The sequence below is a fragment of the Catharus ustulatus genome, chromosome 27, assembly GCF_009819885.2.
Source record: "Catharus ustulatus isolate bCatUst1 chromosome 27, bCatUst1.pri.v2, whole genome shotgun sequence".
Classification (NCBI taxonomy): Eukaryota; Metazoa; Chordata; class Aves; order Passeriformes; family Turdidae; genus Catharus; species Catharus ustulatus.
The window spans coordinates 5,208,028-5,234,083 of NC_046247.1; the positions used below are offsets into that span (position 1 = coordinate 5,208,028).

General features: G+C 56.0%; 3 protein-coding genes across 4 annotated transcripts in view; 2 read left to right on the forward strand and 1 right to left on the reverse strand.

Moving 5' to 3' along the window:
- The window catches only part of LOC117007879 (nudC domain-containing protein 3-like), a 28,947-nt gene extending 19,830 nt beyond the window's left edge, over window positions 1-9,117 (reverse strand). The window contains exons 1-2 of the mRNA XM_033081319.2: window positions 8,747-9,117; window positions 6,422-6,714 (exon numbers count right to left, since the gene is read on the reverse strand). Coding sequence (XP_032937210.1) covers window positions 6,422-6,714; window positions 8,747-8,938 — 485 coding nt within the window. The 5' untranslated portion in view covers window positions 8,939-9,117. The remainder of the gene's footprint in view (window positions 1-6,421; window positions 6,715-8,746) is intronic.
- Window positions 9,118-9,414: 297 nt separating this feature from the next.
- On the forward strand, window positions 9,415-14,298 carry LOC117007884. Of its 2 annotated transcripts, XM_033081326.1 has the most exons (4): window positions 9,415-10,257; window positions 13,110-13,202; window positions 13,736-13,985; window positions 14,185-14,298. In XM_033081326.1, exons 1-4 carry the CDS (start codon window positions 9,636-9,638, stop codon window positions 14,192-14,194), a joined length of 975 nt encoding a protein of 324 aa, XP_032937217.1. In that variant the 5' UTR covers window positions 9,415-9,635; the 3' UTR covers window positions 14,195-14,298. The 2 variants fall into 2 exon arrangements, with proteins under 2 accessions (XP_032937217.1, XP_032937218.1); XM_033081327.1 differs by lacking the exon at window positions 9,415-10,257 and having other exon boundaries at window positions 13,106-13,202.
- Window positions 14,299-17,356: 3,058 nt separating this feature from the next.
- On the forward strand, window positions 17,357-25,742 carry LOC117007896 (sodium-dependent phosphate transporter 1-like). The gene is made up of 11 exons (XM_033081342.2): window positions 17,357-17,490; window positions 17,638-18,104; window positions 18,192-18,332; window positions 18,429-18,514; window positions 19,721-19,817; window positions 21,343-21,462; window positions 22,966-23,211; window positions 23,304-23,853; window positions 24,119-24,304; window positions 24,550-24,634; window positions 25,078-25,742. Exons 2-11 carry the CDS (start codon window positions 17,789-17,791, stop codon window positions 25,237-25,239), a joined length of 1,989 nt encoding a protein of 662 aa, XP_032937233.1. The 5' UTR covers window positions 17,357-17,490; window positions 17,638-17,788; the 3' UTR covers window positions 25,240-25,742.
- Window positions 25,743-26,056: the final 314 nt, after the last annotated feature.

A 26,056-nucleotide genomic window follows, 5' to 3' on the forward strand; every position in this document is an offset into this window, starting at 1 on the left:
CTGATCTCAGCTACCCAACCAGAGGGGCCTGGTTCTCCATGAGAACACTGGAAAATTGGACCCTGACTGTTCCTCATCATCTGCAAAAGGCTTGAGTGACAAGGGCTGCACCAGAAAGGGCTAAGGGATTTCACCCTCAGCTCAAGTGTTTCATCCTTTTGAAAGGATGCTTCCTGAGCAGTTAAGTTCCCACCACAATGGGAGAAGGCATATGGATTAAAATCATTCTCCCAGCAGGAATGGCTTCTCTCCATTGCAAGAAAGACTCCACTTAATAAAGATTACTTAAGTTACATTTCCCTGCTTTCCTCAGTATTACCTGGACACATTCCTCCCAGAAACCAAATACAACAGCACTGTGAGTGCAGTGCTGCAGACCCTGAGGGCCAAAAGCCTTGGTGCCACATAAGGAGCCAAGGAGTGGGGCATGTCAGCAGGAAAAGGTCTCACCAACACAGAATTTCCATGAAGCTCTTGCTCCCACCTCAAAAAGCTGTCAGCACTGGGGAGAGCTGGGAAGGGAGGAAAAGAGGTTGGAGTGATGTCACTTTACTGTGAGAAGTACCATGTGGCTGGAAGAGGATTTCCTGGCCTCATTGCAAAAGCAGGACAGCCAAGGAGAAAAGAAAGAGGGTAGGAGGCAGAGAACACCAATGGGTCCACAAACAAGCATGGGTATGGCCCTCAGAGCACTGGAGAATCATGTAGGACCAGGAGCACAAGGATGCTCAAGGGAGAAAGAAGCATGCAAATGATGACTCTTCAGCCTAAAAACAGGCTGAAAGGGGAAAACGGACATGACAGAAGAACCCCACAGAAGAACCCCACAGAAGGCAGAGAAGGGGACTGGGAACCCACTCAATGCCTCTTTACCTGCACAGAGAAAACAGCCATGCATGGCAGTGCTGCACCACAAGGACCTGCTGCAGGATGCTGTTGCAGAGCCCCCAGGCATGGGAGGGCTGAAATTCAGAAAGGAAAGGGAAAATAATCCCTCCAAAGGGCTGACGGACCAAGTGCTTAGAAAGCTGCTGAGCCACTATGTATCAGGGCAGGGTGAAAACAGAGAAAGTATCACTGCACCACTCATTCTGTTCTTTTCCTCTTCCCCTAGCATCTGCTGCTGATGGAGACAGGATATGGGGCCAGATGGAGCTCAGCTATATCAGGTCAGGCCGTTCTCTGAGCTCTGTCTGACTCCTGCTCATGACAGGCCTTGGCCGTGCCAGAGGAACTCCCTGTGCACAGCCCCACGTGCATAAGAGGAATCGGAACCAGGACAGATTCTCCTTAAATATGGATCAAGATCAGCTCCTTTCTAGGTCAGGCCGGAAGAACACAGACTCTGAGGTGAGCTCATCAGCAAAGTCCATAGGGGCAGTAGTGGAGAAGGAAACCAGTTTAACTGGCTTCTGGTCTGGACAATCCCAGACAAAACTGGGATGAACCTAAGGGCTCCCTCCCTTCTGATGGAAAAGGCTTGAGAGGAGGAAGCTTGGGATAACACAGTCTCTGAGTCAAACAAAACCAGCCTCAAAGTTAGCAGCATACAGCAACAGCTCCTCTTCACAGCACTGCTCCCCTACATAGGGTGACCAGCAGTGAAATTCCTGTCCCCTAGCACCCCAAGGAGGATGAAGCCATGCCAGGAAGCCCATCCTGCAGGCACCTCACAACAAAATGCATCTGGGCTTCCAGCAAAGCCAAGCTGTTGCTAAGTCGAGTTAGATTCACACAGGCGCCTCATGGAAATTTCCCAGAGCACTGCTGTGTCATCCCAGGGATGCTCCCAGTGAGTCTCACAAAGGGTTAACTCCAGGTCACCAGGGGCTCTGGGAATGGGAGTGATGGGTCTCAAGAGAGAGCTGGAATGTTAGGTGTCAGCTCACCAGACTAATGTATTTCAGTTCAATCCTGCTCTCACCAGCCAGCAAGCCAGGAGTACACCAGATCACAGGTGTAGATTTTATAGGTCACTGCTGAGCTCCAACACCCACTCCCAGGGACAGCAAAGCAATGTCAGGGAGGTGGCAGGGCTCACCTGGACCAGGTGACTGGGGCAGTCAGGCTGGCCAGGGCTCAGGGCTCAGCCTGTTTGCCCCCTTCCTTGGCACAATGGCACTGTGTACATAGGGTGAGTGGAGTCCCTTCCCCAGTCACAGACTTCAGAACACCTGAAGGGTCTCCTTTAAGGTCCCACAAAGTGGGGAGCCAGTGAAGAGCCCCCTCCTCACCTCAGCCCACTCCTCTAGCGGCCACTTCCCTCTCCACACTGCAGAAGGCAATTGGCTGAGGCCACAGAGAGCCCAGGGTTTCATTCTGCTCTGCCTGTTACTGTGCCAGATCGCCCAGCAGCAGCCAAAGGCCTCCTAGGAATGAGACACTTGCATATCCTGCTGGGCCTACTTGGCATGGTGTTCTGTGTCCCAGTGGCCCTGCTTCCAGCCCTGGCTGTGCTGTCCACACTGACAGATCCTCCTCTCAGAGATCTCACCTGCCCAGATGATCTCTAAGGTACAGACCAGAGCTACCCCATCCTGAGCACATCTGGTTGGACCACCTGGGAGAGACACAAAAGCTAGATGGAGATACACATGAAGGTGAGACATTCACCATCATGCACAGCCTTACAGGACTGCCCTTCCCAGCCTCCTGCCCATACATGGAGTAAGGGAAGGGACTCACAGGACAGGGGGATGAGAGCTTCCCCCCAGTTCATACTGGGAGAAAGCAAGGAGCAGAGGGAAGCCAGGAACCAAAGTCATAAAGCACAAGCACAGGCCAGGCTGCGCAGTGCCACACGTGGGCTGCCAGGCTCTATTTTAAATGCTGTGTGGCAAATATATGCAGGATGGAATCCAAGCTGGGGGAAGGGGAGGGTGCTGGGCAGCTGAGGTGTTCAAAATTAGGAGCTGAGCTCAGGCAAGGATGGCTTCTGGGAGCAGATGGGGGAAGAGCCAGAGCTGGGACTGTACAGCTGCAATGCCAGAAAGAACAGCCTCATGGTGAGGTGTGAGGAGGGCTGTGCCCTGCTACCCTCCTAGCAAGGTAGGGACAGCAAGAGAGCTGCAACAGCTGGGGAAGGATGGCTGGAACACTCAGAGCAAGAGGATCCTGGCTTCTTCTGTGGCAGAGACCTTTGTCCCCCTCAGCACAGCTCCTGGCACCAGTGTCACCCCAAAAACACCTCAAGACTCAGTGCATTTACAGGGCAGCAAAGAGAATGGATTCACTTCCCTTTCACAAGTGGGGAAGGTGAGGGACTTGGAGAGACCCAGCTGAGCCCCAGACTGAACCCTAAAAATCTCCACACCTGCAAAACTGGCTTGATTCATCTTGATTGATGCTGAAAAAGCTGCTGCCATCTCACTGTGCTTTGTAAGATGTTCCCAACCAGCACCCCAGCATCCTGGCACAGCGTGAGGCTCTGATGGGAGTTGGCAGATCTGGGATGGTATCTGCCCTACATTTCCAGAGCCATCAGGCTGACAGAATGAGCAAGTTTTTATATAGATTTCAGTGGCAGCGGTTTTCTTCACCGGCGGCTGGAGGGGCAGAGGGAAGGAAAGAGATGGAAAATGTTTTTGTTTAAGCTCTGTTCTTCATTCCTGCTGCCAGAGTTGTGCATTACTCATGAGCCCCTCATACCCAGTAGCCCCTCATACTGGCAGCTCTGGGTTTTGCTCAGAAGGAAGGGGCTGTGGAGAATTAAGTAGTTTGTTAAATTATTAATAGTCTGTGTGGGGTGCCCGCCTGGCCCCCACTGCCTTTCAGGGGGCTCCAGTGCCCCCCAGAGGCATCGAAACCAACTACAGCCCCATGACAAACCCGTGGGTTCCTCTGCCCTACTTCAAGCCTGCAGACACCCCACTCTCCCGGCCTGGAAACCACTAGACTTCTGGGACTGGGAGGGGACCTCCTGCACCCGGTCTCACCCACCATGTGTTGAAACTGGGCAGGTGCCAAGGGGGCTGCAGGTGTTCTACCCCACCAGCGAGTTTGGGATGGTGGGAGCAGTAAGAGAAGAGGCAGGGAAGAAGTCACAGTGGTAGCTATATTGAGCAGAAGGCACCTTCTTTTCATGGCAACACCAGGGGAGAGCCGTCACACAGGGTTTGGTGTTCAAAGCCACAGCTGCAGGCTGCAAAACAGCGCCTGAGTGTCTGAGGTGTGACAGGGGCTACTCTCCAGCGGTGCCAGGACACACTCAGAGGGTGGCATATGTGAGGGTTTTAACCAGGCTCTCACCACACACAGCGGAAACCATCCCTCTTGGCTCCATCACACTTGCTGTCACACCCATCCTGCTCCCACATGAGCTCTCATCTTCCTTCCTGATCCCTTCAGTTTCCTTCCTAGCCCTGACATTTGTTTTCAGGCAGTTGAACTCTCCTCACACCAGCTGCTGCCCCACAACCAAAGTCCTGAGGTGAAATGTCACAGGGCAAACCACAGAAACGTGGCCTGCACAGGGACACGTGTAACTGGCACTCAGCCCAGGCCAACTCTCTGCTCACAGCTTCAGTGGACCTCCAAGCTCTCCCTCTCTTCTCCACTGAGAGAAAGCTGAGCTGGACACACTCAGGCCTGTGCTGTGCACTCTGGCAGGGCTTTTTCTGACTTGCTAACTTTGCCCAGGGATTGGTGTCAGACTGGTAGCTCCATGGACAATCCTCCTATACTAGGACAGCTCCAGCACAGGCGTTGCAAGTGACTTCATTTTTGGCATCTGGTTTATCTTTAACCTGTGGGATGCACATCAGTTACACATAAGCCCTTTCTCCTCCTCCCATTGGACCATTTGACTCACCAGGCAGCTTGCTGGTCCCCTTTCCCCCTCCCCCAATGGTGGCCACTCTAAGGCTCTTCCCCAACACAGACTGCAGCCAACGCTACAGAACCTGACTCCACCATTGTCCTAGAATAATGGATTCATGGAATAATATCCTGAGCTGGAAGGCACCCACAGGGATCACTGAGTCCACCTCCTGGCCCTGCACAAGACAACCTCAACAATCTCACCATTTGCCCAAGAGCACTGTCCTAGAGCTCCTTGAGCTCTGGCAGCCTTGAAGTCATGACCATGTTTGAGTGCCCAAACACCCGTGGGGGAAGAACCAAACCTCTCCACTCCTGCCACTTATTCCACTGTTCCCAAGATTTTGGTTCTCAGACTGTCCCTTCCAAGGGTCAACAGCCCAAAGTCTGAGCTCTGAATTCTCTCTGCCCCTAGACAGCATCAGTCATACCAGTCCTTAGGGTTCTTCCAGTGGTCCACTTCTTTCTGGCAGCTCTTCCCAATGACATGCCCAAAACTGGCTGGGAGGACAGGGATCACCAGCCCAAGCTTCCCTCCCACCAAGCACCAGTGGGACAGCAGGGACAAGCCACAGCAAAGCCCCACATATGGCCAGGACCATTGTGGTGATTGGAGAAGGTCGGCACAGCCATCAGATGGGATCTGACCATAGAACACACCACGGAGGGGAGGAGGAGATGGAGTCTGCACAGCCAACTCACAGCATCACTCCCTTGACTTGGTCAGCAAAGAAACACAGGAGTTTGAACCTCATGAGGCCCTGAGTAAGGGTTAGTTCAGGGTCAAGGTGATGCCAGGGAAGGATGAGTGAACCTTGTGCAGGACCTGCACACAGGTACACGGTTCAGAGAGGCCATGCTGGCTCATGTCTTGCTGCCCAGCAGAGTCAGAGACTGGAAGTATCCCAGAAGCTGTGGAAGGACTTTGACACAAGGACATTTCTGCACAAATGGAGGCTGCTTGGCACTGGTGGAACGCCACCAGGCCTGGCTAAAGAGAAAACTCTGCAGCATTTGATTGATCTTCAAAGCTGGCCCTTCTCTCAACCAAGGGCTCAGCCAGAGACCTCTAGAGGGCTCCAAACCCATTTGCTGCTGCAAATGTCACATGGTCAGGCCTGCCAGTACTAACTTGGAGGTATTGTAGGTATCCATGCACACTTCCAGACGGCTTCTGGGATGTCTCCCAGCACGCCAGGGAGTCCAGCACTAACAAAATGGTTGCAGGCTGGTCCCACGAGTTCCACGTGAGCCTTACCAAGTGCCAGAAAGGGAACAGTGCACACCACAACCCATCTGTGGAGCAGCCACATGGCCTAGCCCAGCTTTGTGGGGCCACATACACAATATGTCACTTCCCCTGCTGAGAGCAGAGTGGAAAACCCGGAACCCCCCACAGGACAACAACAGCTGCCCTCCCATGGGGAGTTACACAATGCCTTTGGCCTTGGAAGCCTGCAAGGGAAATCCTCACAGCCTCCCGAAGGGCTGAGTGACAGGAAGGTCAAAATCTGAAAAGGGCTGTGCAGGGAACAGTGGACACCCTGTCCACAGTTTTGCCTCCCCTCCTACCAGGAGCATGAAGAAAGTAAGAGACCCTTACGTGGGCAGCTCTGCTGGGGCAGCAGCCCCCGGAGGCTCCACCATCCCTGGGCTGGGGTCTGCGGCACCCTGGGCTGTAGCAGATTCTTGAGTGCCTGCAGCTTCCCCAGTATGTGGTGCTGGGATGTGTTCTGTTGTCTCCACCTCAATCTCCTGAGCCGCAGGGCACAGCTTCACCCTCTCAGCGGCTGCAGCTGCCTCCTCCTCCTCCTCCTTTTTCCTCAGCTTCACCTCCAGCTCCCGGCGCCTCTTCTCATCGTCCTGCCTGGCCATCCGTTCAAACACTCGGAATGCCTGGGAGAGAACGAACAAACCAAGTAAGCAGCACGGCCAGCTCTGCCTGGGATGCTAAGAGAAGGAAAGGAGCAGCATCACACACGTGGGGCACCTACTCCTTCCCGCCTTTCCTCTCTCGCACCACATACCTATCCCCAGCTGCTTCAGCCACCAACAAAAACAGCTGGTGACTCTTTGAAAAGTCCCATGGCCATGTCAAGCAGACCTCAGAAACTCCTGGGAGCATTTTGGAATTGTTCCTAGGATTGTATTCTCACAGCCAACTCACCCCAGCCTGGGAAGAGGGCTGGTTACTCCAGGGAAAAGCAGAGTGGTGAGATTCAGCTCTTGGCTGGGAGGGAGCTCCAAGAGAGCCTCCCTTTATCCCATATTCCAGGGCTCACCTGGGGACCATTTGCAAGCCTGGATGGCAAACAGGATGAGCTGCCCAGGAAAGTTGCAGGACAGCTGATCTAGTACTGGTTGTGCCCGAACAGACAGGTGCAGAAGAAGACGTGATCCCAGGAGATGCAATCCTACCCCTCATCTGGCTTCTGGCCGTGCCTGTCCAGTGCAGGCTGAAGGTCAGAAGTGAAGCCCACAACTGCATCTGCAGCGAGGAGTGATGGCCACTCAGACCCTGCACCTGCTTCTTGAAAAGGCAGCAAGTTCTCCCACCCAAGTGCCAGGGCTTTGGCACTGTAAACACGTTCTAAACGTGTGCAAGCATCAAACACAGCCCTCCTTCGCTTCCCAGGAATATTTTGGAGGCAGATTTAATGCTTCCAGCAGTGGACTGGCACACCTGCTCGATTCAAGTCTTCCTCTGGGTCCAGGAGGTGCAGGACAAAGGACATGGCCCAGGGAGGGCTCATGCCAGCACAATCACAACAGGACAGAAGCTTGTGCCACTCACCCCAGCTTTTCTCCCCAGGCAGTGAGCAGAGGGGAGGATATGGGAGAGGTGAGCACCAGCCCTGCAAGGATCATGCAAAGCAACATCTCAGAACTGTGTCCCCTGGACTACAGTCGAGCAAGGATGAGAAATGAGCCACTTCCACACTGTCCCCACACTCTGGGTGCCTCTGGCTGCAGCCATGAGGCTGACCTGACTAACACCTGCCCATGGCAGGAATGCTGCACCTCCACCCTTGTGCCCAGCCCCAGAAAGTCCCAGGGGGACACCAGACACAGCACTGCCTTCTGCCCAATAGTTTGAGCTCCATGCTGTCCCTCTGCAGCCTGAGCCCCCTCTGCAGTCTGCCTAATCCGGAGGGACCAGCAGGGGCTTGTCCTGGCAGTAATGAGGACCCCCCAAGTGCCACAGAGCACCACAGGGAGAAGCAGTACCCCTGTCACCCCGCCTGCGGCACACCAGGCCTGATGCGCCTGGGAAGGAAAATTCACTAGTCCAAGAAGACAAATACCTTTAACCAGCCTCACTCTTAAGTTTTACGAGCTCATTTCCTCCTTGCCAGTGAAGATTAACAACAGGCCGGAGGAACCCAAGTCAAAGCTGCTCCAACACCGAACCTGGCAGGTCAGGAGCAGGACCAGTGCAATGCCGGCCACAAGCTCTCGCTGAGCCGAGCCCAGACCTGCTTCCCTCAACGACTCCCGGGTCCTCATCTGCCTCCTGCCTCTCTCTGGGCTCCCACGGCTCCTGGTGGCAGCTCCCTGAGACCCTCCTGCCCCGATGCTCCCGGGGCCAAGCTCCGAGCTGTTGTCGCAACCGGGCTCTTCCTACAGGGGTTTCTCAGTCCTCACCTGCCTCCGGGGCTCCTCATCTTCTTACGAGGGTGACGCTTCCCCCCAGTTGAAAGGACCTCTCTCTGCGCTCCTCCAGGCAGCGCCGGTGTCCTGAGGGCTGCTGTGCCGCCCGACTCCCGCCCCGCATTCCCCGCTCTGCCCGGACCTAACCCCGCCGCTGGCCCGATACGAACACTGCCCAGCCGGGAAGACACGACCCGTTCGACTCGGCCCCGCGGCAGGGACAGCGCCGGGTGCGAGCAAGGCCAGGCCGCGCCATCCCCCCGGGCCTCGCCGGTACCTGCAGGGCCATGGCCTGCGCCGCGCCGGGCGGGAAGCCCAGGCGGTCCCCGGGCCGCAGGAGGAGCCGATAGAAGTCGGTCTTGCGGTAGAGGAAGCCGAAGAGGATGCGTAGGAATTCCTCCACGTTGCCGACATGCTGCAGGATGCCCAGAAGTGCCTGGTCGTACATGTCAGTGAGCGAGGCCTCCATGGCGGCCCAGGGCCCGCTGTCACGGCAACGGGTTCAGCCGCGCTTCCGGTCCGCCCGGAACCCGCCCCGCGCATATGGATTCCGGCCCTCTGGGAGGCCCCTCCCGCCTCGCTGCGGGCATTCCCGGCCCCCACTGGCGCCGCTGGGACCTCCTGTCGCCTCACAGCACCCGGAGACGCCCAGACCCCGCGTTCCCATAACCATCTGTGTCTCCTATGTCCCCGGCCTCCACTCCCCTCGCCATTCCCGACTCTGCCCCCACGGGGGACGCGAGGGGTGGGGGGGTGTGCAGAACCCGCTCCGCGCCTCCAGGGGGCGCCCAGGCCCCGCCACGGCCGCCCGGGGGCGGGGCCAGGACCGAGCGCGGCAGCGGGAGCGGCGCGGGCCCGGCCGTGAGGGGCGGGCGGCGAGTGGCCCGCGGCCTCCCATCCCTGCTCCCGAGGGAGCTCCCCGAACCGTCCCCTCGCTCCTGCCTTGCCCTGGTGTTAGCCCGGCCGCCGTGACCCCTTGGCCCGCTCCTCATCTGTCGCAGCACGCGTTTATCCAGCCGCGTGCCGGGAAGTTTGGTCCAGAAAGGTCCTGAGAAAGACCGTGTCAAAACCACCAAAATCAAATTATTCCATCAGCTGCTTCCCTTGATCGACTTGATCAAGACTGCAACCATCCAATCAACTCACCCACCAGACACCCCCTGCAAATGCCCCTCTCCAGGGAAGAGAAGGGTGTTGGGGGTGCCACGCCAACAGCCCAGAGATGTGCCATCCACAGTCTGCCCTTTGTCCCCGGGTGGAGTTGCCCCACCGCAGAAGGTTGGTCAGGCAGGCCTTGCCCTTGGGGAAGCTGTGCTGGCTGTCCTGAATCACCTCATGCCCTCCTGCAGACCTCCTGGGGGATCTGTTCCATCATCTTCCCAGGCCCAGCTGAGGCTGAGGAGTCGGTACACATGGCAAGCTGGGGTGATGGTGAGACATGCCGTGTACTCCAGCACAGCTTCCAGGGCTCCATCCTGCCAGTGGTGAGTTGCTCCAGACTCAAGACAGTTGCTGCTCTTGGAGATGCTGCTGTGGGGCTGAACAACTCCACTGGCAGTGAGAGCAAGCCAGTGTCTCCGTGGAGGATGGCTCCAAGGTTCCAAGCCATGGGGATGCTGCTCAGATCGTCCTGTCTGACCAGGGAGTACTCCCAAAGGATCTCCTTGGCCAGTGCCTTGAGGAGGATGTGGCTGTCCTGGGACATGTGGCTGCCAGGGGATGCCCTCACGGTGGTGGCTATGATGGATATCAGCAGACCCTGTGTGTTGGTGCCAGCAGGGTCCCCAGGTATGTAGGCCACTCCTCTACGCTCCTTTGGTAGGTGGCGAGGTGTTGTGATGGGCCCCACTTGTCTGGGCAGCTCCTGGGCTGCCCCAGAGCAGTGGCACTGTGGCCCAGAATGGAGGTGGCCAGCAAAGGTGGGTTGGTGCTGGTCCACTGGAGACAGAAGCTCTGGGGGATGAAAAAACAGCTGCATGATGCCCCCCAGACCAGGGTGAGTGGGAACCATGCTGGGCCAGGGGGAGCCTCAGGGGCACCCGCTGAGCTGGCCTCCACTGCAGACATCCCCCAGCTCTGTGCCAGGTACGTGGGGTGCTGGTGACCAGGGCAGGCCTGCAGTGGGTGCTGCTGGGCCAGTGGGATGGGCAGCAAATCAGCTATGAGACAGGAGAGGTAGCCCCAAGGAGCTGCTTGCCCTGAGCCAAGGACTTTTCTGTGTCCCATGCTCTGCCAGGGAGCAAGTGCACTAAAGTCTGGGAGGGAAAATGGGTGGGACAGCTGTGCTGAACAGGCTAAGGGGATGCTCTGTGCCATAGAGCATCATGCCCAGTATAGGGGAGTTACCCAGAACAAAGGGCTTCAAGGGGTTTAGGGGCTGGTTTGGCATTGGTTGGCAGGTGGTGAGCAGTTGTAATGTGCATCACTTGTTTCCTTGTGTGTTCTCTTCCTCTCATCACCTCTTTTTCCTTTTAAAATTATTATTATTACTATTTTACTGCATTTCAATTATTAAACTGTTTTAATCTCAGCCCACAAGTCCTATTTTCTTTGCTTTCCTGAGTATGCTCCTTACTCCATGAGGGGCAAAGTAAGCGAACAGCTTCATGCTGCTTAATTGCCAGCTGACAGTCCTTTTTGATGACTGATGTGGGGCATGAAGAGTTTGAAATAATTCCCAGGTGCCAGCTTCTGACTCCTCCAAGGGAACTCCAGGAAGTGTTTGGTCCATGTTCAGGGCAGGTCAACACCAGCAGCTGCCTGACACCCTCAGGCACTTCCAGGAGCACTGGGATTTCCTCTGGAGACAGGTGAAATTCCAGGTAGTTTCTGCAGAGTTTTTTAGAGCAGCTCTCCAGAGAACCCTATGTATGCTGGGGAAGGGCTGAATCTGGTGGCTTCTCTTGACCTGTCACCAGCAACTGGGGAATATTTGGGCGCCTCATGGAGATGGCAGAATGTTGCTGGTAGAAGCCCCCATGAGGTCACAAAGTGCCCTGCAGAGCCACAAAGCCAGGCCCTGGTGTGCAGTGTGCATTGTGTGTCACAGGCTTCAGCAGCAGTGGCTGGAGCAGCAGCAGCAGCTGCATCATGGTACAGGCACGGTGTGCCCTGACTCTCATCCTCCTCCTGGTGGCCCTGCCAGCCCAGGATATTGAGGCTGCTCCGTGGCAAGCACAGGCAGTGGGTAGGTGGGCAGGCCAGGGCCAGCACCCAGGTCTGCCAGATCCCAATGAGCAGCAGTGACTCAGAACTCAACTAACACACTTTCTCTCTAAAGCGCTGGAGCATGAGGCTATGCAGGAGGAAGTGCCTCAGGAAGGCCAGCAGGCAGTGCCGGTCCCTGGGGAAAACACCAGGGCCTTTTACACAACAGGAGGGGCAGGTAATCGCTGTTCTTTGGCCATTCAGCAGCATCTGCCGATATCCTCATGTGTCTGCAGGCTCTGTGCGGTGCCAAACTGTCAGTGCAGAGCCAGTGCTCTGCCAGCAGCCAGGAGCAGCTCTGGGCCATCACCTTGGGAGTGCAGGTTGTTGCTGTTGCTGTCCCAGGGACACACCTGGACGTTCTGTGGGTGCAGCAAGATGCTCAGCAGCTCTCACACTCCATCCTCAGGGATTTCAGAACTTTGTTCTTTTGGAAGTGAGGCCACCTGCACACCCCTCAGCAAACGATGGGAAATGTGACTTTGGATCTAATGCCCCTCCCCCAGCATCTGCATCCCAGACCTTGCTCTGAGATCCTGGAGGTCCTGACACAACAGAGGGGGATCCTTGCTTGCAACTGGGCTCTGAAGGGGTGCATCTCAGATTGGCATGGCTGAGGAGGACCCTACATTATCCTCCTGCAAACTCTGTGCCTGAGCCATGCTGAGGCTTTACTTTTCCCCGATCCTTGACAGTGCTGGCCAACCCTGGGGAAGGTCCCCATGCCAGGATAGAGGAATGCTTTCAAAATTATCCAGGCACTGGGCAGTCCTGCCACAGGTTGTAAGTGAGAGACAAGTCCTGAAAACTGGGGGCAGGCAAATGCTGCCCATACTGCAGAAAAAGCAATAAGGAAGAGGGAAATTCAGGTATCTCCCTAGAGGGCCTGACTGAATCCCCTTGGGGTGTGGGTGCTGGGATGGGGAGGGGGAGCTGGGGGATGGGTTTTGTCCATCTCACTCCAAGGAGCAAATGGAAGCTGTGTTCCCCCCATATCCTCTGTCCAGCCCCCTGAGTCCTGTCCATGGAGATAGCTGTACCCTTCAGCATTAGAGTGTCTCCATCCAGGGCAGCACCTGCCAAGCCTCGAAAGGGAAGATGGGCAAGGGCAAAAAAAATAGTGGGCAAATGTGAAGGATCCCCAGGAACAGGGAGCAAAGCCTGGGTGTGCTGTGTTCTTCCATGATCCTCTTCCCTGTTCTGTTGTTCCATCAGGACAGATGGTGCTCCAGGGTATAAGGGGAGCTCTTTGGGGGGAAGTCTGTTTGCAGCTGTGGGCACAGGCAGGGCTTTCCCAGCTTCTCAGCTGGACTCTGCACTTGAACTCCCCTGGCACTGCAGGAATCACTGGTCAATCCTTACCAACTGCACAGCCTGAGTGCTGCTTCCAGGGTTTGCTGGGGGAGAAATGCAACTTTATTCTTTCCATTAAGGTCCAGAGTATCAAGACGGAAGGGGACAATCTTCCATGGAGACATCCAAAGTGCTACATGAAATTCTGAGGGAGCTGAGGATGATACTAGGAGGTGGGTACAGGTCACTCCTAACAAGCACAATTGGGCAGCAGAGGCTTCAGGTGCATGTAGGGGCACATAGTAGTCCCCCTCCACCCACACCTCAGATTCTCACTACAGGATCCCCCATGTGATGCCCTGTGGTACTGGTGAGCTACAAGGGTGCTCCAGAATCTGCACTGCCAGTTTTGTCTCTGGCTGAGACCCAGGGACTGTTTGCCCCAGTCAGATCACCCCTGGCCAGAGCACAAGAGAAATTGTGGGCACATGTGAAGAATCCCCAGGAACAGGGAGCAAAGGCAGACACTGGAAGAATTGGATTGTGGCCACACCAAAATGTAAGCAAAGCTGAGAGGAGAGAGAGGGTCCAGAGAGCAGGGACTTGCAAGGCCTTTGGGAGTTCCCTTGGCTTCTACTGAAGCCATGGAAACGTTGCCACCACAGGATATTCCCTTGTTCAGAGATCCTAGTGAAGTAAGAAAGAACATTTGTTGGCATTGTCAGCGGTGAGATTAGCACACTAACGTGCACACTTGGTCCTCCAGGTGTGAAGAGCCTGAGCCTCAACAGCGCTGTCAGCAGGAGATCCACCAACACTGGGGACAGCGGGGCAGACCCAAATGCTGTGGATAACAGGGCAAACCCAGACGCTGTGGTGGGCAAGGCAGACACAGGCGCTGTGGATGCTAATTCTTTCCAGAAGTACTGCATTGAAGGAATTGTGGCGGTCCTTGGCTCGATGCTGCTGGGAATGGTGCTGTGTTGTGTGCTCCATGTGTGGAGGAAAAGGAGAAAGTAAGTTAGTGGGGCGTAGGGGAGCTGCCAAACCAATAAGGGGTGGCATGAGGTATTTCGAGTTCTGGTGCTCTGGGTGCCCAGTGAGTTGCTGTGGATATTGGTGCTGTGAGCTCCATGATCTGCCCAGAGTTCTCTGTGCCCGCTGCTCTGCACCCTCACACCCACCCTGGGCCTCAGCAGCTTCCTCTCTCCACAGGAAAACATAGGATCAGGAAGCACCTCACAGCTTCCTGAGCCAGTTTGGAGCGCCTGGACAGCCAGACAGAAGAGTATTTGGAGGAGTATAAATAAAGAGCAGCAGCACAATCAATTTTGTTGTACTGGCTGCAAACTTCCATGGGTGCCACTGTAGGGCCTGGGAGTCCCCTGGGTGCTGGGTGGGGGGATGCAGGGAGCCCCATGATACCACTGAATTTAGCTTGCCACTGATTCTAATTGATTCTTATTTGATTTTCACTATATGTATTATCCATGCTGTAAGCAATAGAGTGGCTCAGGACACAACCCTTTGTTGTGTTTTTGCAAATTCCTATTAATTCTACCTGAACATGAGGAAGAACTTTTCCATTCAGGTGACCATGCACTGGAACAGATTGCCTAGATTTTGGAGTCTCACTCACTTGTGATATTCCAGGACTGTCTGGACACAATTCTGTGCAATGTGCTCTGGATTATCCTGCTTGAAGAGGGAGGTGGGACCAGATAACCCCACTGTTGTCTCTTTCAACCTTATCCACAATGTGATTGAAGTTTGTTTTCACTAATACCTTTGCCAGTGATTCACCAGCATGCAGTGAGTGGAAGTGGTCTCCCATGCAGGAGAGGCACCCAGTAAGATTTCTTCATATGCTTGGGCACCATCTCCTGGAGAAACACATGGCAAAGAAAGGAGCTGGATGAATGAGCTGGGGCAGACCTTGACAATTAACAACAGAGTAGGACAACATGAAATAAGAGGATCAGTCAGGAATGGAGTGTAGGTAGGCAGGAGCACAAACTGCTGTGGTGCTGGGGGCTTCCAGAGACTGCTGGTGACACTTAAGAGGTCCATAGTGTGCAAACAAGTATTGGGATGCTCAATGATGCTACTGAACACCAGGACACGCGCAGGATCCTGCAGGTCAAAGCCAGCACCAGGACTGGGAGTGCTGATGCCAAGCAGGTGGATTTAGGGGCAGGCTCAGCATGCATCCATCCAATGCAGGAGTTACAGACTTACTGGTGCTACTGGGGTGGGAAGTGGTGGGGAGGGGGGATGTATCCCCTGGGTCTGTATGTGAGATTGCCACAGACTGGAGTGTTTCCCAGGGCATTTCCCAGCAGCTCCCAGTGTACTGCCTCACTGCTTTAAGTGCCTCCAGTGTCACTGCTCAGGAGTGGGGCTCACTGTAGGATTGAAGCTGACAAAGGTCTAAGGATCCCCTCCCAGTGTTGGGAACCTGCAGTGTCCAGAATTTTCCTGGGGGTATCTTGAAGGGGCCACCCATCCTGCTCCTTCCCAGCACATCCTCGACCCTGCACTCCATCTATTCACTTCTGCACCCATGTGATCAATGTTGCTCCCCATGTGCAAGGCTCTGTACTCCCTTTTGCTCAGTGCTACACCCTCCCACACTTGGCCACACACCTGCACACTTTGTGCTGTGCCCCATATTTGGTGCTGCATCCCAAATACTCAGTGCTGCACCCTGTATGCCAGTACTGCTCCTCAGACCTGCCTCTACCACTGCAGGTATGTAGACACACCTGGATCCCTTCTCAGCTTTGGGGGTACAGGGTTATAGGACCTGGGGGCCCAGAACATGGATCTTCCCAGCTTCATCCAGGGACTCTTGCCGCAGTTTCCTCCCCAGTTCTCGAACCTAGGGAAATGGGGACACCCAGTGGTGACAGGAATGTGGAGTGGGGACAGCCTAAAGGTGTGGGGTCAGCCCTTCCTACTCCTTTGGCAAGCTGAGAGTGGCAAGGGGTCCCCAGGCCCCAGGTACACATTCTTCCTTACCCCCTAAGCCCAGCCTGTGCTGTGGTTCTGCACACACAGTGCTGCACGTGGCCCGGGACACAGGGCCCATGGGGACACAGGACGGACTCTGGCCGGGTGACGCAGGGGCAGTGATGCAGCAGGGCTGGGGCACCCTGGCCATTTCCTCCCCACACCAGGTGGCATTTGCAGCCCCTTGTCACTAGTGTCCCATGACGCGATGGCATGCAATGGCCCAGCTGTGGCCGGCCCCCAGCCGCTGACCTGTGCAATGGCACAACCCCTGGCCAGACAGCCCAGCTTCCCGTGACGGCTGATCCGCTGCCCTGGGGCTGCCTGTGGCCTCTGACCACTGAGCCGTGGTTCCTGCTAGGCAATGATCACCCCAAGATGGGAATGGGCACTGGAGCTCACCCTGCTCAGGGCACGTGGGCATGTGCACATGGGGCTGTTTGTGCACACATGCTCACAGAGGGCTGTGCACTAGCCATGGGCAGGGGCTCACCCCCGCCTGTGTCACCCAGGCTGGAGGTGCTGGGGGAAACCCAGCAGGACCTCCTGGGAATCTCCTGGGGCCTTGCAGGATCCCCTGAGCTGCCACTCAGCTCTGGATGCTGCTGCCATGGCTGATGCTGATTTCAAGTCCCCAAGCGTGGCCCTTACTGAGGCCAGTCAGCACCCCTGGGTTGGTGCTGTTGCTGGGTGCTGGTCTCAACCAGTGCGGGCACAAGGCCCATGCATGATGTCAGTTCAGAGCTGAAATGCCAGCACAGTGGTCAGCAGCTCAGCGCCTGCCCAGGTTGGTGCAGCACTGTTGCTGTGCCTGGCACAGGCTGGTCATGCTGGAGCTGAGCAGAGCCGTTCCACAAGTGGGCCAGACCCACACCCATACCAAGTGTGTTGGGCTGTGCTAAAGCCCAGCCTGGGCTCTCACACGTGCTGGCCTGCGCCCGGGACACACAGGAGCAGAGCCCACATCGATACCAAGCCGTGCCAAATGTGCGTGAAGCTCGTCAAGGCCACACCCGTGCAGGGCTGAGCCAGACAACGCCAGAGTACACACCTGGGTTAGGATATGCCACACCAGTGCTGGGCCGTGCCAGAGTCGAGTCAGCCCACTGTCGGGCCGGGCCGGGCCGGGCTATATCACTGCCGTGCCGCCACCCCGCGGGACGCCGAGCGCGCACGTGGTTCTCAGGCGCGGTGCCCGCGCGGCGCGGCGGGGCGGGGCCGGCCCCGGGCGCGTGCTCGGCGCTGCCCAATCACGGCGGGGCCGCTCGGCGAACGGGCCAATGGGCAGCGGGGGCGGAGCCGGGCCCCGGCGGCGGGGCGGGGTTTGGGTCACGGGGGGCGGAGGGCGGTGTTAAAGCGCGCCCGGCGCTGTGGCCGCGTCAGTCTGGGCGGCGGGGGCGGGCGTGACGGGCTGCTGCGTGCTGTGAGTGCAGCGGGGCGCGGGGCCGAAGCGGCAGCGAGGCGGGACCGCACTTGGGGATTCCTGGTTAGCGCGGCGCGGCCCAGCCGGTGAGCGGAGGTGACGGGCGGGGGCGGACACACACGCATGCACATGGCGGCGGGAGGGGGCGGTGGCGCGCGCGGGAGCGGCCGTTACCGGCGGCGGGAAGGGCCGGTGTTCGGGGCTCATCCTGCTGAGCTCTGTCCTTCCCGCAGGATGAAGAGAGGCGCGGACCATGCCGCGGCACCCAGCCCCCAGCCCCTGCGACCGACGGGCCCGTAGGACGTCGCAGCCCACCCGAGCCCTATAGCGATCCCTCTATTTAATTTTATACCTAATTTATTAACCCATCGCCCCGCTCCCGCCATGGAACCGACCTCCGTGGTGCCCACCGCCCCCATGGCTGACTTCCTCTGGATGTTGGTACTGGGCTTCATCATTGCCTTCGTCCTGGCCTTCTCTGTTGGTGCAAACGATGTGGCTAACTCCTTCGGCACGGCTGTGGGCTCGGGGGTGGTGACCCTGCGGCAGGCCTGCATCCTGGCCAGCATCTTTGAGACGGTGGGCTCTGTCCTCCTGGGAGCCAAGGTCAGTGAGACCATCCGGAAGGGTCTGATTGATGTAGACATGTACAACGGCACACAGCAGCTGCTGATGGCAGGTTCAATCAGCGCCATGTCCGGTAAGGAGCAGGGAGATCACAGTGTGGGGGCAGGATGTCCCAGGGTGCCCTGGTGATGGCTTTCTTAGTAGGCTGCTTCTTCTCCAGGATCTGCTGTATGGCAGCTGATGGCTTCATTCTTGAAGCTTCCCATTTCTGGTACCCACTGCATTGTTGGAGCGACCATTGGATTCTCACTGGTGGCCCAAGGTCAAGACGGTGTCAAGTGGTCTGAATTGCTGAAGATTGGTAAGTCCAGCTGGCCAGACCACCCCAGCAGTGGACCTGTGTCCCTGGGATTCCTTTTCCAGCAGCAGGATGCTGATTGTGCCTCCCACTTTCTAGTGTTATCCTGGTTCATCTCACCCCTTCTTTCGGGCATCATGTCTGCTATCCTGTTCTTCTTCGTCCAGAGGCTCATCCTCTGTAAGGTAAGGGCTATGTGCCCTGTTTTCTGACACTTTGGGGCTCTTGGCTGCACTCAGTGGACTTGTGGGTTGGCTTATGGTCACCAGGGCTTCTCCTGGCACTTTCTGGACTGTGTGCTGACACCAGGGGAGCCCTTTGGGAGTTGAAGAGGTCAGAAAATGGGGCCTGTGGCCACTCCGGAGTGGTTTTGGGGCATCACATCCCCTCTGAAACATGGGAGTTGTCCTGCCTGGCTTCAGCAGGATGAGCCCTGTTTTCCAGTAGTGAAGTAACCCAGAACTGATAAGACCTGAGCTGTCAGTTGGGCTTTTCCAAAATCCTGGTGTAAGGATTTTTTTCCTTGGGGTAGGCTGCTGGCAAAGGTGGTGATCCACCATGGAAAGCCATAGCTGTCCTCAATGGGGAGGGACAGAATTCTTCCTGTGGCTGGGGAAACCACATTGCTTCCACCTGGGACCCCAGAAATGCAGAGAAACTCCAGCATTTTATTCTGTGTATCAGAGGTTAAATTCCTTTAAGTTTTATGATTCAGGAGTTGTTAAAATCTTATTGCTGGCAGCCCTTTAAAACAGCTCAGCGTCACCACTGTCACTTGTGTAACCAGCCTCCCAAAATGGGGCTGGCCCTGTCACGCTTCGTTCTGGTGCTGAACAGTCCAGTTGCTCTGTGCTGCTTGGCATTCAGGAAAGCTTGTCCTGCCAAATCCCAATTGCTGGGCAAGCAGTGGGGATTAAACACTCCTGCTGCTGAGGTGAGGGCCTTGCTGCCAGGTATGTGGTCAAATAAGCTCCTTTGTGAGTAATGGACTTTTTATTTTGTTCAAGTCAGCTGGAAAGGGTAAAAGCTTTGAAAGTTTTTGGGGAATTGAAAGAAAAATGTGAGTGGAGGTGGCAGTTTGGGGAGCTGGAGAATGGGTTCAGAAGCCAAGTAGAGATGAATTCTTCCAGGCTTGAGAGTGCTAGAACCCTTGGCTGGGCCTGCCCTAGCTCTCTGGGGAGCCTTGTGGGACCCAGGTATTGTGTCCCTCCTGCCCTCCCAGCTGGGGGCATGTGGCTGTGAGCTGTTCCCGCAGTAAATAAATGGAGCTGTCATCTGTAGGTGACTGAGGGCATGAACCCCTTCTGGAAAGAATCTGTTGCTAAGCTGCTCATTGGCTGCTACACAGCCCCCCTGTCTACCTCTCTACAGCACTGATCTGTGTTTTCCAGGCAGATCCTGTTCCCAATGGCCTGCGAGCTTTGCCCGTCTTCTATGCTTGCACGGTGGGAATCAACCTCTTCTCCATCATGTACACTGGGGCACCCTGTAAGTGCACAGCAGAATGCTTGAACCTGAATTTTGAAATTCTTTCTAAAGCTTCCATTAAATGCACGATTTACCCCTTTTTTGCTTTACAGGGCTGAGATCTCCTAGAAGGCGGCTGGCCTGTGCCCGTTACGGAAAGCGGCAGGCTAGCCTGCACTGTCTGGGCTAGGTAGTTGCCCAACCAAAGAGACCTGCTCAAACTAAACTCCTCCAGACCTTTCTCCTTAGACTTCCCAGGACTGGCCAATAACATGACTTCCCCTTCCCTTCTCTTACCTGTGCTAAAACTCAGGTATCTGCTGACTGCTGAAGAGACTCCTCAGGCTGCTGGTGGTGGGGCCAGGAGCAGGGAATGGGGCTGAGCCTCCTAATTCATCCTGTCCCTAAAACCAAGCCAGTTACTCATGTCCAGAAGAGCTGGCCCGTGTGCTGCAGAGTCTGAGCTGAGTTGGAAAAGCCAAACTAAGATACTGGGTTGCAGGGGACAGGTCGCAAGCAGGACTGAGAGGGCTCAGCAGGGACAGTTGGATTTGCCCATGGAGCCAGAGGCTCTGTCACCTCCATTGTTTGCTGGGATGACTTGGCCTGAGCTGTTTTTTGGTGTGTGTGTGGATTGCCTGTTGTGGAGGAGCCTCTGGAGGTGGGATGCAGGCAGGCAGTGCTTGCTCTGGCAGAGTTTACTCTGTAAACAGCGGCTGGAAAATTCTTTGGAGGGATGTCAGCTTTCCCTTCCCTGGGCTCTCCAGCGTGGGAGAGAGGAGGACAGGCCTGCAGTGGTGCTGCTGGGGGCACTGGGGCTGCTCCAAAATCACTTGATCATTTGGCATATCCAAATCTGTTTATCCTGAGTTCTGAACTGCTGAGTGACCTCTAGGTTGCTCGAGCACAGGGTTTGCAGGCAGACCTATGTCTGGGCTACTTCAGGAGCAGTAAGTCACTGCCTGCAGCAACAAATGCAGGGTTTGAATTATCACAAGCACCTGATGCCCTACATGGGGTTGCATGATGCCAGACCTCTGCTGAAAGTCAGGCTACCTGTGAGAATGCTTCTAAGTGGGTCATATATCACCTCAGATGCCATGAAGCCTAAATTTCCATTGACTCCTGGAGCAGAAGAGCTGCCCTCCCCAGCAGCTGGTGAGCTGGAGGGGCTGGTGAGCTCTGGGGGGAGCAGCCCAGTCTTCCTTATCCTGTCCAGAGCAGCACTGGCTGCAGCAGCTGTGCTGGGAAGTGTTTTTTCCTTTGACATTGCAGCAAATGAGGACACAAGAGTTGTGTGGAGCCTGTACAGGGTTTGGCTGGGGGAAGGGGTTGTGAATGGTCAGCTGCTAATGGGAATATGACCTGTGAGGCTCAGAGAGTATACCTGGGGTTTCAGCCTTCCCAGCAGTGTTTTTCCCTGGCAGGTGGATTAGCTCAGGGCTATTGCAGGTGATGGAGTCCCTGTGCCTGAGAAAACCAAAGTCGTATATTGAGGAGGGTTTTTGCCCAGAAGTTTTCAAAGATCCGTTGTTTTATTTCCTAGTGCTGGGCTTTGACAAACTTCCTCTGTGGGGTATCCTCCTAATTTCGGCGGGGAGTGCTGTTGTCTGTGCTCTCATCGTCTGGTTCTTTGTATGTCCGAGAATGAAGAAGAAAATCGACCGTAAGTACCGCGTTCCTCTGCAATCCTCGGGGAAGGGCATGCTCTGCCCAGCTGACTTCTCTTCCCAGCAGGAGATCACATTAGCTGTGGGGCTGTTATTAACAGAATTCTCAGGGTTTAACCTGCTTTGAATCACTGGGGCACTCGCCACACTGGGCTCTGTCTGCTCCCAGCCCAGGCACCCAAAGCCACCCCAGGAGCAGCTGTTGTGCTGCTGAGCAGTGTCTGGGGCTGACTCATCTGTGGGGTGATGTCTCCTGGAGCTTTGGGCAGTATCAGACAGCTTGTCCCACTCTATTAATAGAGGAGAGATAAGGCAAAAGACAATGTGCCTGTTGTAACTTTTAGTCTTCTCATACCTGCTGAGCAATCCTTGGCCTGGTTGATGCAGATCACAAGTTTAAAGCTGATGAAATTGTTTCCCTGTAGAAGAAAAAAAAAAACCAACCAAAAACCCAAAACACTCTATTGAAAGGCATCCAAAGGATCAGTCCTGAGCTCTGCCTCCAGAGCAGTGCTTGGAACTGCATGTGGTCCTGAATATCAATGATGTGTGCAAGCTGGGGCCTTGGGAGTTGGTGATGAGGGGCTGTCCTTGTTGTGCTGGTGTAATTGGGCTGTGACTAACAGCTTTATGGCTGTTCTTGACAATCTTCCAGCTGTTTAATTTAATTCCCACCCGTGAGGTGGGCTCTTCAGCCTGGCAGACATGCTCCCTGCCAATGCACAGCATCCCTGGGAGGAGGTGGGCATGCAGGGGGAGACATTTCTGCTGGGACTGGGTGCCAGGATGAAGGGTTGATGCCACAGCCCTAGAGGCAAACAAAGTGACAGAGAAATGGTCATGTTTATGACAAGAAGGTGGTTTTGGTTGTTGTCTGAAGGAGCTGACCTCATGTTTTCACCTGGAGAAAACATACTTTTCCCGTTAGAGGTGGAGGAACAGCCTCAGGCTTCAAGGCTGGGTGCTGCTGGTTTGGCTCCCCAGGATGGACAGGAAACCAGGCTGCCTTTGGGAGGTGGAGACGAGCTCCTGTTTGGGTTTGTCATCCACCAGTGGAAGCTGGAGAGGAGCCCAGTCTGGAGCTGCTGGGCTGGGAGATGAGCTGGGCTCTTCTGGGCGCTGTTTTGTCAGCTTTCAGGGGTCATAGCCTGTCCAGAAGTGGGTCCAGAGCATCCCACTGCCCACAGAGATGGGACAAACATGGCCCAAAGAGGAACCTCTGCACTAGACATTACTGACATAAAAGCCTCATAATGATTTTCACCACACCCAGTGTGGGTGGGAGTGCCTAAAAATAGGAGATGAGCTGGCTTAGATGGTTTGGCTGTTGTGCCTGGGACAAGGTCTGACTGTTCAGCAGTTTTCAAAGTTCAGGATGGGGAGGAGCTGTAGATTTTATTTGGCTACCATAAATCTGAGTGGCAAGGGGTGTGGGCTTTGTGCTGGCGTTGGGTGCAATGGTTGGAAAGGGGTTTGATGGTGGCTGCCCCTCTTCACAGGAGAGATAAAATCAAGTCCTTCTGAAAGCCCCTTGATGGAGAAGAATGTTTGCCCAAAGGAGGAGCAAGAGGAGGCCAAGATGCCCCTGAGTGATGCCAAGGGTCCTGCTGCCGACGCAGGGTCGGCCATCCCCCTCCAGGCAGTGGTGGAGGAGAGGATGGTCTCCTTCAACCTGGGGGATTTGGAGGAGGCCCCGGAGCAGGAGAGGCTTCCCAGCCTCGACCTGAAGGAAAGCATTGACAGTGGTGAGTAGCAGAGGGTGATCCAGGTGGTAAGACTTCCCCAACCCCAGGCAACCCTTGGTGCTAACCCCTCCACCTGCTGTCCCTACTGCCAGGAGCTGTACGGCTGCCCAATGGCAACCTGGTCCACCTGAGCCAGGCAGTGGGCCACCAGCTGGGTTCAGGTGGGCAGTACCAGTACCACACTGTGCACAAGGACTCCGGCCTCTACAAGGAGCTGCTGCACAAGCTGCATCTAGCCAAGATGGGGGACTGCATGGGGGACTCAGGGGACAAGCCCCTGCGGCGCAATAACAGCTATACCTCCTACACCATGGCCATCTGTGGCATGCCCCTGGACTCTCTGCGTGCCAAGGAGAGCGAGGATGGGGAGAAGCTGAGCTGGTCTGTGGCGGACACCAAGAAGAGGGTCCGCATGGACAGCTACACGAGCTACTGCAATGCAGTGGCGGATGCACACCCAGCTACAGACGTGGACCTGAACACAGCCCAGGCAGAGCTGGGTGCCAGTGACCGCAAGGGCAGCACTAGGTCCCTGGAAGAGTGGCATGAGCAGGATAAGCCTGAGGTGTCCCTACTCTTCCAGTTCCTGCAGATCCTCACGGCCTGCTTTGGCTCCTTCGCTCACGGTGGCAATGATGTCAGGTCAGTGGAGTTAATGGGAGCCAGGGAGGCTGCTAGCTGGAGCTAGTGCTCACAGAATCATGGAATCACAAAATAGCTTGGGGTGGAAAGGACCTTAAATGTCATCTTGTTCCAACCCCCTGCCATGGACATGTTCCTCTTGACCAGGTTGCTCCATGTGCCATCCAACTTGGCCTTGAACACTTCAATTCTATCACTCTTCAGATCATATTCTATCTTGCCAAGAGCCTCTGGCCCTCTAGACGAGATCCCCTTTCTCTTCCAGCAATGCCATTGGGCCCCTGGTTGCACTCTTCCTGGTCTATCAAACGGGCAATGTGGCTACCAAAGCGGCAACTCCCATCTGGCTGCTTCTCTATGGGGGTGCAGGGATTTGCATTGGCTTGTGGGTCTGGGGAAGGAGAGTCATCCAGACAATGGGAAAGGACCTGACTCCCATCACACCATCCAGGTAAGGGCTACCATGGAGCAGATGGGAGGTTCCAGGCAGCCTGAGAGCTGCATTCTGCTCCAGGAGCCGCTCCCTTCTCTCTTGGGGGTTTCAGTGGTAGAACTGGGGTGTGTGTGGCTCCAACACCTTGCTGCATCCTGGGGGGTTCATCCAGGGGTCTGAAGAACCAAGCTGTCTTGAGCCCATTTTGGGGTTTTCTTGGGGTATCTAGTGCCTCAATTCTGATCTGCTTTCTGTCTCTGCAGTGGCTTCAGCATTGAGCTGGCATCAGCACTGACAGTGGTCATTGCCTCCAATGTTGGCCTCCCAATCAGCACAACTCACTGCAAGGTAGGAGGGGTCGTGGGGGGATGGCTTTGGCACAGTGTGAGCTCAGTGTTTCCAAATCTTGGCGCTCACAGGGTGGAGCTGTGTGGGAAGCCCCATTCTGGGCCGCTGGCCACTGTCAGCTCCCAGCTCTGCCGCTTGCATCTCAATGTGAAGTGGCAGCGGCTGCCTGGCCATGAGGTGGATCCCTGGGACACTTAGGAGATGATGGGAGAACAAAACCCCTTTCATGGCCCCCTAGGCTCTGCCAAGAAACCATGGGAACCCAAGTGCTGCCACCCCTCTGGGGTGGCAACTCCTTGTCCTGCACTCCCTGCCTGTGCTCTGTGAGATCCCCACAGGCTGGAACAGGACCCAGGGCTCTGGCCTGGGGGGTGAAGGAGTGCATCTTTGGGGGGTGCAGATGCCTGCTCTGGTGCTGAGCTGTGCCCTTACTCGTTGGGCAGGTGGGGTCAGTGGTCTCAGTGGGCTGGCTGCGCTCCAGGAAGGCCGTGGACTGGCGCCTCTTCCGAAACATCTTCATGGCGTGGTTCGTCACTGTTCCCATCTCTGGCCTCATTAGTGCTGCCATCATGGCTGTCTTCAAGCTCGCTGTCCTAAAGTTGTGAGGCCGCCAGTGCTCCCACTGCTCCTGCTTCCCACTGCTGTCCTCCCTCGAGAAGCCACTGGGGCTGCCTGCTGTGAGGCGGCGGCTGCGCCCATCTGCGCATAGTGCTGTCTCTAAAGTTTCTTTTTTTTTTTTAATATAACTGTCTTGGCACTAATATGGGGGGGGTGGGGTGCTGCCAGGGTGCTGCCCCCCCCTCCCCCCCCCCCCCCCCCCCCCGATCTGCTGTAGCTGTAGATAAGCAGTTACTGGGGGCCACTTTCTCACTTCTGCTGATCCCCTGGTAGTGATTTCTTGGGGGAAGAACAGGTTCGTCCTTGCCTGCCCTGGAGGAAAGGGCTGGGGAGTCGTGGAGTACCCCTCTTGCAGGCTGTGCAGTCTTCAGCTTTGCCTCCATTGCTGTAGTGCTGTGGACACCATCCTGCTCGGGGGCCCTGGGGGCTGCCCTCCGGCCCCTGTCACTGCTGCTACCTCGGACTTAATAAAGATTTCCTTCATAGGCCAGTGCTGCCTGTGGTTCTGGGGATTTGGGATACGCTGCGGGCCAGGTGCTGCCCCATTACCCTCCCTACCTTGGCCCTGTGCCCTAGGAGGGAGCTGGGGACAAAGATAAGAGCCCCACGTGTCCCCTGTATCAGGGGAGGGGATGTAAACAGCCCTCCACAGGGGTTATCGGGGCCCTGCACCTGGGGACGGCTCCTGCCCCCTGCCTCCCCCGTGTGGGGGGTGTGTGTGTCTGGCCGTGTGGCCATCCCTCCGCTGCCCTGGGACAACAGCTTCTGCACTGCCCCTCCATGGGCCCTGGGATGCTCCCTCCT

Coding starts and splice junctions, on each gene's coding strand:
- LOC117007884 (XM_033081326.1), top strand. CDS start 9,636: ATGCCCCTCTCCAGGGAAGAGAAGGGTGTTGGGGGTGCCACGCCAACA. Junction 10,258..13,109: donor GGTGCCAGCAGGGTCCCCAG/GTATGTAGGCCA, acceptor CTTTCCATTAAG/GTCCAGAGTATCAAGACGGA. Junction 13,203..13,735: donor GCTGAGGATGATACTAGGAG/GTGGGTACAGGT, acceptor TTGGTCCTCCAG/GTGTGAAGAGCCTGAGCCTC.
- LOC117007896 (XM_033081342.2), top strand. CDS start 17,789: ATGGAACCGACCTCCGTGGTGCCCACCGCCCCCATGGCTGACTTCCTC. Junction 21,463..22,965: donor AATGAAGAAGAAAATCGACC/GTAAGTACCGCG, acceptor CCCTCTTCACAG/GAGAGATAAAATCAAGTCCT. Junction 24,305..24,549: donor ACTCCCATCACACCATCCAG/GTAAGGGCTACC, acceptor CTGTCTCTGCAG/TGGCTTCAGCATTGAGCTGG.